The 11,053-nt window shown below is 48.8% G+C and overlaps 1 protein-coding gene across 2 annotated transcripts in view; it reads left to right on the plus strand.

Moving 5' to 3' along the window:
• Positions 1 to 9,941, plus strand: part of DAPK2 (death associated protein kinase 2) — a 108,664-nt gene extending 98,723 nt beyond the window's left edge. The window contains exons 10-12 of one of the 2 annotated variants that reach the window (XM_087814469.1): positions 6,200 to 6,292; positions 6,412 to 6,495; positions 8,891 to 8,975. In XM_087814469.1, the coding sequence (XP_087670595.1) occupies positions 6,200 to 6,292; positions 6,412 to 6,440 (122 nt within the window). In that variant the 3' untranslated portion in view covers positions 6,441 to 6,495; positions 8,891 to 8,975. Of the gene's footprint in view, positions 1 to 6,199; positions 6,293 to 6,411; positions 6,496 to 8,890 lie in introns of both variants that reach the window. The other variant, XM_087814476.1, reaches the window with a different exon arrangement.
• The last annotated feature ends 1,112 nt before the right edge of the window (positions 9,942 to 11,053 follow it).

The raw sequence follows: 11,053 nt of genomic DNA on the forward strand, positions 1-11,053 counted from the left end.
AAGGGTCTGCTGAACTTCTCCCTACACTGCCACATCTGGAACTTTTTTCTTCTTTTATTTCTAAAATATGTTTTTATTGATTTTTAGAGAAAGAGAGAAAGGGAGAGGGGGAGAGAGAGAGAGAGAGAAACATACATCAATGTGAGAGAGAAATATCTATTGGCTGCCTCCCATACACAACCCAACCAGAGATCAAACCCACAACTTGGGCTTGTGCCCTGACTGGGAATCAAACTGGTGATCTTTCGGTACATGGGCCGATGCTCAACCAACAGAGCCACACCGACCAGGGCCTCACAGCCGGAATTTTAACAGCAGGGTCAAGGGCAGGGAGGGCTGATGGCCCTAGTATCTGAGTATCCCTGGCACTGGTACTTAGAGGGAGGGAGGCCTGGGGCACTGCTCTGTGGGCGGGCCCATCTGCCGTGAGATTTTCATTCACCAGGCTGTTAATGAAAGGCCCACTTCTGTGCTCTGTGCAAATGCCGTCCTGGACTGCTGGGGCGGGGAGGGTGAGTGTGTGACATCTTCCTGAATGCTGGTTCCTGGGGAGGCTGGATCACCTCCTGGGAAGGCGGCAGCCTGTCCCTGCTCTAAAGCAGACGCACATGGCACGTGCTTACTCTGCTCTCACTGGGAAGGGTGGTTACCAGTGATTCCTCAATGTGGGCGGCCGGCAGTGAAGGGATGGGCAGAATAGTAATTACAGGAGGAGCCAGAGTCTCCTCCGTGCACCCCCTCCCCTCCCCTCCCCTCCCCGACCGCCCGCCCTCCCTACAGGTGATTATGAACGTGGTGGCTCCCCGCCCCGCGCCATCGCATGGTGCAGTCCTCCCCTGTGGGAGGTGGCTTTGTGCCCAGACACCATCTCCGCCGTCGGCCTCTGCAGATGTCTGTGGAACTGAATGGCCTTTTCTCCTTTGTCTGTGAAACTCTTGGCCTGTGGAGAAGACTCTGCCCTAGAGGAGAGGCCCAGCAGAGGACATAGTTGAGGAGCAGAGGGGGCCAGTTCAGTTGAACAAACACTGCTTGTGCTCTGGCTCTGGAGGGGGGTGACAGATGAGGAAAAGACAACTCCTGAATAAAAGACGCAGTTACTGGGACAAATGGGGACCTAACCAACTGAGAGATGGGAAAGGCCATGGTGAGTGATAAAGTAGAGGGACCGAATATTCCAGAAAACAGGAGAGAGATGAATTCTGATTGAGAGAAGTTAAGAGGGGAGGCCAAGGGCAGAAACACTCTCAACACCCTCGCCTCCCCTGCTCCAAACTATAGCCTTGAGGAGGAGCAGCCAAGTAGAATTTGGAGGGATGGAGATAAACCCAGATTGGGGCCAGGAACCTGGACTGGGAAAGGGAGATTAAAGAGATCACAGAGATTAAAAAGAGAGAGTTCCTGTTTTTAACTTTCTGTTATGGGAAATTTTCGAAACCTGCACAAAAGTATCAAGAATGGTATAGTGAATTTCCATGTACCTATTACCCAGCTTCAACGGTGAGAGGGTTATGGCCAGTCCTCTCTCATTCATCTCCATCACTACTTTTTCTGGAGTATTTTAAAGCAAATCCACTTATTTAACTCATCAGTTCTTCAGCTTGAATCTCTGATAAGTGCTTTTCCTTCTAATATTACCACTGTGTCGTTATCACACCTGACAAAATCAGGAATAATTCCTTAATATCATCTGGATACACGTTCCGTACTCACGTCCCCACTTTTCTCAAGGATGTTCTGTTAGAGATGGTCTGTTCAAATCAAGATCCAAACAGAGTCCACACATGGCATTTGGTTGTTACGTCTCTCAAGTCTCCTGTCTTCTGTAACAGTACCGGAGGGAGAGCTGTGGAAGCTTTTCCTGGGGACGAAAATTGCTCAGAAGACTGAAAGCCCTGGAGAGTGGATTAAAAGTGAAAGCGTATCAATGCTGAGACCTAACTCAGAAAAGTGAGACCAGGTCAGGCAAGGGAAAGGGATTCCTGCCTCTTTCTGTTGACTTGTTTGATGTAGGGACAACCTGCAGGGACGTATCCTTTCTGCAGTTCTCCCTGCACATTTATAAGGAGGCAGAGACTCAGGCACCTGTAAGCTTCACAGGCTCCTTTTAGGAGGTGAGGTGAAACTAGCAGGGTCCAGGCTTCAGCCAGCAAAGGGGAGAGGTGGAGGGGCTACCTATAGGAAGACTGGGGAGGAGGGGGCTAGAGTGACAGACCTGGGCAGAGAATGATGTGGGCACTAGGTGTCCCTGGCTTTCAGTGGAGGATGGGACTGGAGAAATGGCACAGATGGAGGTTTGAAAAGTTGCAATCTGTTTGCAGTTTCTAGAGGAGGCCTGGTATTTAGAGAAAATCTTCTGTAGTGCCCCTTCTGAAAAGCTGGGGTTTCTTTGTTATGCCTGGGAGGGTGGCTGCTGCTTCATCTCCCAGCTCTAAGGATGTGGGTACTGACCTAGCACACCCTGCTAGGCTTTTTCAAAGGCATTTGCATCTGCAAAACAAAACCTGACTTCAGCCACAGCATTCTGTCTTCTTGCCTCCCTGACATTTTTCTGAGATACCAAACATGCTCCTAGGAGCCCAATCAGAATTGCCCAGACTCTCTGGTATCCCAAAGGACTATAGGCCAGAGGAAGGTGGGCACTGTCTGTTTTCAGAGAGATGGGTGTGGGGGTCAGGAGAAGGCAGAACATAGCTCCATCCCCCCTCATACTCTCAATTTAATAAAAAGTGTCAGAGCCATATTCCTTCTGGGAACAGATTTCACTGCAGAAATTACATGTGTCTGACTTTCAAGGCTTAGATGAGAGTGTCAGCATTTGGTGAGACCGCTTAGCAACCAAAGAAGCCCATTGATTAGGAAAGGCCAGGCTGATAGATTTATAGCCCTAGTGGCCTCCTCCTCGTAGTTCCTGCTGTTTTGTGTAGCATATAGACAGGGCCCTAGAATTAATTGCATCACCTCCCATGAATGGCCTCTGGGAATGGTCCCACCTGATACTTTAGTTGGGCCTCTCTGCTTAGTCGCTGGCACTGCTGGACCAGTTGGTGGATGGGATTCTCATTAACAGGACTTCCCTAGCCTGCTTGTTGACCTTCCAGCCATGGGGTTTAGGCATCTCTCTCCTGGCAATGGTGCCAATCAGTAAGTGGATAAAAAGACTCCCAGAGTCTACTGATCCTGCCTCATCAAACTCTCCAAGTGGAGTGCAAGTGTCCCCTATGAGGGTTAGGCACAAAGGTGAATTATAGACAGTGAAACTAGAGGTAGAAGTGTTCTGTGGGTTGGGGAGGCAGGAAATCACCTTGGAAAGGAGACACTAGTTGCTGGGAGGTTCAGGGGAGGGGAAATAACAATAAAACAAATAAATGCAGAATAAAATGTCAGTGACACATGCTGGGAAGAAGTAGGGCACAGACACAGTGAGTTGTCTAGAACAGCTGGGCTGCTATTTTATATAGGATGGTCAAGGAAGGCCTTTCTGAGGAGGTGACATTTAAGCAAGGACCTGAGCAAAGGGACAAAATGAATATATGAAGGAACAAGGGCAAAATCCTGAGACCTTGGGCTCCTGGACCAGCAAGCAGACCAGTGTGACAGGAGCCATAGCAATAGGAAGGAAGATCAGGTTGGAGAAGGACCTAGATGGTTCAGGCCTTGGGGGTCTTGGTGAGCATTTGAGTTCCATTAAGACTGCCAGGAAGCTGCTAGAAGGCTTCGATACCAGGAATGGGCAGGCTCTGCCCTCTTGTGTGTCTCCCTTCCAGGTGAGACCTCGACACAGGGCTGGGCTTGCAGATGTGGTAGAGGAGGTGAGAGGCAATTAAGGAAAGAGCTGGGAGAGCTTGGCCCGGTGCTCCCCTCAGTGCCCCTTTCTCTTCTCTTCCCTCTCTGCCTTCCTCCCCCCCCCCCCCCTTCTTTCTTGCTGCCCTCTTTGGTCCAAATCACTGTGTCCCAGTTGGGAAGGTGACTCGCCCCTGGCTTTCTGTCTTCTTTCAGGTGTCAAGGTTGTGCTCAGTCTCCTCTGACCCCCACAGAACTCTGCTGACTCCCAGGCAGAGCTGTGGGGAGCCATAGTGTTATGACACCTTGTCATGATGTCATGGCTGCTGGCCCAGGTGCCTGGCCTCTCATTGGCAGGAGCGAGCAGGTCTTAGGTCCTAGGTTTTATTCCAGTTTGTCTCTTTAGCAGCTCAGGGAAACCATTTCACCATACACTATGAAGCACCCATTGTTATATGCTCTGTGGGGAGAGGGTAGGACTGGGGACATTGACAAAAACATGACAGAAACTCTGTGCCCTCAAGTTGTGTTCCACTAGTGGGACTAAGATGGGTGATGTATGTAATAAGGAGGCTCACATGTGTTTTGGTCATGTTGGGGAGAGAGACATTGTTTCTTGGATGTTGTCTTAAAGGAGGTCACATATGAATTGGGCTTTGAAACACACAGAGGCCTTGCAGGACGATGGGAGTTGTATGGACTTGGAAAGGGCCTCCTGCCAGGAGATTGTAAGTCCAGGGCAGTGTGGGCCAGCAGTGTGCACTGGCTTCCCCTGGTGCCTAACGCCACGGTAAAAAATAAATGTGGTTAAGAGTTAAAACCAGCGCTCAGGAACCAGTGAGCTGCCTCACTCCACTTTCACTGAGGTGCCAAATGAAGCGCTGCTATGAGGAGGCTGTCGGAGCAGAGAGGAAAGTGGAGCTGGACTGCATGGATCATCCTGGGCAGTTCATTTTCTTGAGGTCCCAGCGTCCTTTGGGAATCCATGACAGCTATCGACTCTCCTCAGAAGAAATGTATATCTGTCCATAAACACTATCTTTTTTTTATTGAGATATAGTTCACATTTCATAAATTTACCACTTAAAAGTATACAATTTAGTGTTTTTAGTATATTCGCAAGGTTGTGCAGCAATCATCACTATATAATTCCAGGACATTTCATCACCCCCAAAAGAAACTTAACACCCTTTAGTAGTCATTCCACATCCTCCCCTCTCTCCAACCCCTGGAAACTAATCTACTGTCCCTATGGATTTGCCTGTTCTGGACATATTATGTAAATAGAACCCTGCAATATGTGGCCTTTTGTGTCTGCCTTCTTTCATTTAATGTCTTCAAGGTTCATTCATGGGTAGCATGGATCAGTACTTTATTCCTTTTCATGAATAATATTCCGTTGTGTGGATAGACCATATTTTGTCTATCCATCATCAGTTAATGCACATTTCAATTGTTTCCAATTTTCTACTATTATGAATGATGTTGCTGTGAACATTCATGTAGATGTTTACACACTCAAATTTGCAAACAATTTCAGGAGCTTCATAGAAGCCCCGAAACCCATCTCTTGATCTCGTTAAGCCTTGTTTTATTTACAAAAGGGGAGGAATTCAAAAGGGAATGGACTCATAAAATTGTATACATTAAATATGTTTGGTTTTTTGGTAAAAGTAAAGCTATTTTTTAAATAAAAGAAATTTTTAAAAGAGGGAATGGAGAAGGCAGGAAGGCTATCAATAATTTATCACTATTTATTGGGCATCTCTAGGTTAAACACTTTAAATACCCACATTCATTTAATCCTAAACAACCCTGAGACACAATGTATTGTCCCCATATTACAGATGAGAAAACTGAGGCTCAGAGAAGTGATACAGGCTTCTTGGAGAAGTCAGGATTTAAGCCGAGCCTTGACTGTCAGGCTGTGAAAGGCAGCTACACATTCTGTTTCCTCCTGACCTTCATCAAAGCCCCTATTTCCTTCCATTTATTTTTGAATGGAGTGCTAATATCCTGGATGCCAACAAGGCATCCGTTTTGCTAAAGCCCATCAGGCCCAGCGCACAGTGAGCATCCTTGACTATTGTACATGACCCTTCCCCAAAGTGATCTGTAATCAGAAGCCCTGCCACCCTCTCTTCCCCTTCGGGGGCTCAGCCTCTACCCCGGCCAGCAGGTGCCTCTGGCTGTGGTAATAATAGCTCAGGGGCACCAAGGGCATCTCCGGAACAGCTGAGACATCTGTAAACGTTGCCCTCAGTGTGGTGTCCCTCTGCATGCCCCAAGAAGGTACCAGGGTCAGGCTAAGGAGGGCCTGTGGTCTGGGGTTCTGCGGAGAGGGGGTAGCTGCTGTCCGAAGCTCAGTGTCAGCTGCTGCCCAAAGCTCAGTGTCAGCTGCATGCTCTGCTTTGTCTCCCAGCCGGTGGACAACCAGCAAGCCCTAGTGCGCAGAGAGTCCGTGGTCAACCTGGAGAACTTCAAGAAGCAGTATGTCCGCAGGCGGTGGAAGGTGTGTAGGGGCTGAGGGGTGGGGGGCTGCGGGTCGGAGGGCCCAGGGGGGGTCCTGGTTCCCTCCAGAGTCTCTGTGCATATTCTCACCTGGCAGTTCCTCTTCTCTCCCTGCCTCAGCTCTCCTTCAGCATCGTCTCCTTGTGTAACCACCTCACTCGCTCCCTGATGAAAAAAGTGCACCTGAGGCTGGATGACAGCCTGGTGAGTAAATGCAGTGCCCTCTTCTGGGGTGGAATTCGGGGGTGGCCTGGAGCTCGGGGTTGAAGGGGAGCAGACGGGTCTTAACTGTTTCCGGCCAGTTCTGCTGGTCTGCCCCCCTCTGCACCGTGTGAGTGGTGGAGGCCTCGTGTTTAGGGGGACCACTGAGGATCTCAATCCTCCCGATGGGCCTTCAAAGGACTGCTGCTGCCACCCCACTGCCCCCGCCTTTCCCTGAGGACATGTAGCCTGCTGGGGACCTGAGGACTCTGGATAATGGGACTGCCACCAGCAATCCCAGATGTATTCCTGACAATCCAAAGATCTGCTGTAGAATGGGAGCTTTATATTCATGTTCCAATTGTTCCATTTCTGTTTAGTTTTAGATTAACATTAATAATAATAATTAGATATCTTATATTTGTTTAGCTTGTTACCATATTGAGTACACTTAAATTGAGGGGCTTATACTATAATAACACTGATCATGAGTGTAGCCTTGGAGCCAGACTACCAGGATTCATATCTGCCACTTAATAGCTGTGTGACTTTGAGGAAATTACTTAACCTCTCTGTGCAAAAATGTTATAATTTGTAAAATGGGGTTAACAATAGTTCCTACCTCATAGGGTAGTCATAAAGATTAAATGACATGTCCTTAGAACCTGACATTCTAAGCGCTCAATACATATTAGCAGTTATTGTTGTCTGAAATACTTCTGTAGACGTTAAAATGCAGTGCCAGTGCTTCTGAATGCAGTGTTAGTATTTCAGCTGTTTGAGGTTCCCTGGACAGATGCTCCCCACTGCTCAATGAGTGTGGTGAGGGCCCCAGGAGTGTCTGGGATGGCACAGGTCAGCATAGAAGGTGACTCCTGCTCAGGAGGGGGCTGGAAGGCACCTGGCTGAGACAGATGGGCAGTCAGCCCTGAGCAGCCTTAGGACACACAGCACTCGGGCTGAATCCCAGGACCCGGCAGAGCCCATGTTCCTCCCCCACCCCCTCACCCCACCCCCCTCCTGGGGTCCTCTTCCTTCAGCCTGAGCTCTTGTTGATTCATGCTCTTGCCCAGGACTCGAGTATTTATGGCCCCAGAGGACTGAAACAACTGTGTGGCTTTGCCCAAGCCATGTCCCTTCCTCATCTGCTATAAAAGGGATTGGACTCTCTCCCTCTTAAAACCCCTGTTAATGACTGGCAGACTTTCCCCCAGCTTACTTTTTTATTGTTTGGCTCTGACACACACTGAAAAGTTGCTGTTCAGCATAGCTTGAGTTATTTTTACTGTTATAGCCAGGCTTGGTCCAGGATGTATTTGGCTAAAGTTGATCTTGACCTTGGATTTCCAGGTGGCTTAGGCCCGGGGAAGGGGAGAAGGCCCTGGGAAGGCACATGGCAGGCAGCAGGCATGCCTTTCAGCTGAGGTGCCCTGATATAATGCAGGCTGTGGGGCAAGAGGACCAGAGTAATGAAAGGACTGTAAAGCTCTATCCTAACTTTTTTCCTCATGCAAACATTTAAAAATAGTCCTCTTTTTACTTGAATGCTCAGAGCCATGAACTCAGTGGCTCACCCTACAAGCAGAAAAGTATTGGGCCCTAAACATCTATTGCAAAGTTTTCCCAAAGGGACTTTCCATTAAAAAAAAAAAAAAAAAAAAAAGGTCCTTTTGTTTAGGAAGCATTAAAATTGAATATCTTACAGCAGATTTTTTTTATAACTTGCTTAAGTCTTTCTGAATTAGTACTTTTAATATAATTTTGATAATTTGATAGATCAGTGTGGCCTGAATGCAAAAGGCATTATGACCTCCAGAGTCTCAGCTTTGGTTTAGCCATGGGATCTACTTGACTCTTTTCTCTTTCATAAAAATGGAGCACAAACGCCATTTCCCTGGAAAAACTGCATGGCAAGGCTCGCTCAAGGTATAGCCTAAGCCAGTCAAGGAAGAAGGGGTGTGGATGGTGGCTGTCAGGAGTTGGGGAGGTCCCGGTAGCTCCTTTCTCCCTGTTTTTCTCTAGTCTGAGTTCAGGAGCCCTATCAGCTCACAGACCATGTATCCAAGTGGGCTTGATCATGTGGCAGCCACCAGGTGTAATTTTCATTAGTTATAATTTGGCTTCTCTTAGAGGCTGGTTTCCCCTAGATGCTCTGCCTGTTTTCCTTCCTCCTGGGATGGAGGCCCCAAGACGGTTGGTCTGGCCCCATTTCACGTCCTTCCCCACTCCTACCTGACCCATGCCCAGTCTCTGGACAGAACAACAGCCTTCCCCTCAATATCCACTTGTCTGGCTTGCAGGCCCCTGGCCCAGGTGTACCAGGCCAGGTTGCCCAACACAACCCCATTCCTGACATCTCATGACCCTCTTTCCCTGGGCCTCTTTTTTTTTTTTCCAGAGGAATTGTGAGAGTGACACAGAGGAGGACATCGCCAAGAGGAAAGCCCTCCACCCCCGAAGGAGGAGCAGTACCTCTTAACTGGCCCGGCTCTCAGTGGCTACCAGGGAGGCCCAGGTCCAGCGGGGCTCCCTTCTGTGAAGACTCTTGGTCCTGTTTGTCACCAGCACCCAGGCATTCTGCATTCCTGAACATCTCGCAAGAGAGATGGGCCTTCAGTTTTCAGGAGAGTTCTCGGGGGAGCCAGGAGACCCTGGGAGCTGGGGCTGTTTCCCAGGGAGGAGGACCTTCTAAGGTTTCCCAAAGCTCTTATTCTCTGTGAAACGGGCTCTTACCTGTCTGCCAACCTCAGAACCTGGGGTGTGAGTGTGGACTTAAGAGAACAATGTAAATGAACATTGTCATTAAGGGTGAAGGTTAGACTCAGGCAGTTTTCCTCACAGGATGAGGGAGTTTAGAACCAGCCTGGTCAAAATTTATACCAGGAGGACAGAGGCTTCCCCCATGGGGACAAGCCAGGTGAGTGAAGTGAATCTTTGGGTGTGAGGGACCAATCCTGTGGCTTCCTAGAACCCACATGGAGTCAGCATGTCAGGCCAACCAACATATCAGACCTTCTAAAGCAGCCCACTGCATTGTCATTTGTTTTCATTTTTATTAAACTTCTGGTTTATCTGATGCTTGGCTTCTTTTAGGGCTATCTCTCTCTGATTTTCTTTAGCTCAGGTGCCTATGACTCTGGGGAAGCACCCAGGGTTGGGGTACTAAGTGGAGAGACCTCAGAAGTCATACTGAACCACGCCCTCTGGACTACGAGGCGTTTACCTCCTCTATGCTTCCCTGAATCAGCCCAGATACAACATTGTGATGCCTGTGCTTCTCTACTGCTATCACCACCCCCCCCGATGGTGTGGACTCAGTTGTGTCTCCCAATCCTCAGTACCACAGAATATGACTGTATTTGGCCATAGTGCCTTTGAAGAAGTAATCAAATTAAAATGAGGTTTGTGGGCCCTAATTCCAGTATGACTGGTGTCTTTATAAGAGGAGGAGATTAGGAAACAGAAGAGAGACCATGTAAAGACACAGGGAAAAGATAGCCGTCTACAGGGAGAGAGGCCTCAGAAGAAACCACCTGTGCCCGCACCTCCATCTGAGACCTCTGATGAGGACTGCGAGGAAACACATTTCTGATAAGTCACCGGTCTGTGGTATTTGTTAAAGCAGCCCTAGAAAACGAATACACCTGTCAACTATGGCCGAGATGGGGCAGGGGACTTTTTAAAGATATGGATGGCAAAGGACAAAGAAGAACCCATGGGGAGAAGAGAGAGGAAAGCGAGGTGGACTCCCTGGACCCTAGAGTGACTATGGTAAGGGAACCTTAATGGACACAGATACCTGGGCCATGCTTCCCAGGCTAAAAGAATAGTGTTGCTGCCTAGAAACCCAAGAGAAGACCCTTGGAAGCCAGAAATCAAAAGGGTCAGGGTGAGGCCCTGAAACTGAGAAAGGACCTGAGAAGAGGTGGAAAGAAATGGAAAATTTTGGAAGGTGAGTGGGAAGGAGAGAGTGTAAAAAGTAAAAAGGGCAGAAAGAAAAGGGCCTGGAGGAAAAGGGAGGCAGCCTTTCCCTTTGTCCGCAGCAAGTTTTAAGCACGTTGTGTGAGAGAGTGGACCAAGCTGCCTTCATCTAAGTAGATGGACACAGAGCAAAGAGCCCCACAGGAGCAGAAAGGCTGTCCAGTTTTGGAAGAGCCTGCAGGCAGAAATGGAATGGGCCTGCAGGCTCGTTGCAGAAAGCTGTGGAGCTCACTGCAGCTCTCAGGCAGAGCCAGCTCTGGGCCTCGCTGCAGCCTCTGCGGGACAGCTAAGGCTGAGAACTGCGTTCAGGGCCCTGGGCCAGTGAGGGGCTCTTGGCTGTGTCTCGTCACATGAATCAGCAAGGAATGTTCTGGAATGGGAGCTATTGGGTGTTCCTAGGAAGTAAAGTGTGGTAGTGGATAGGGGACTGGCTTCCTGCTAGGAAGGAGAACAGTGAATGACTTTGACAAACCCAGTCTGAGTTTCCAACCATTACCATAGGGTTAGCCTTTTAGAATTTGACCTAACATTTTACCGAAGAGGAAACTGGAGCCTAGAGAGAGGAAGCGACTAGTTCTAC

This window comes from Miniopterus natalensis, chromosome 1, assembly GCF_054644295.1.
Source record: "Miniopterus natalensis isolate mMinNat1 chromosome 1, mMinNat1.hap1, whole genome shotgun sequence".
In the NCBI taxonomy this organism is placed as follows: Eukaryota; Metazoa; Chordata; class Mammalia; order Chiroptera; family Miniopteridae; genus Miniopterus; species Miniopterus natalensis.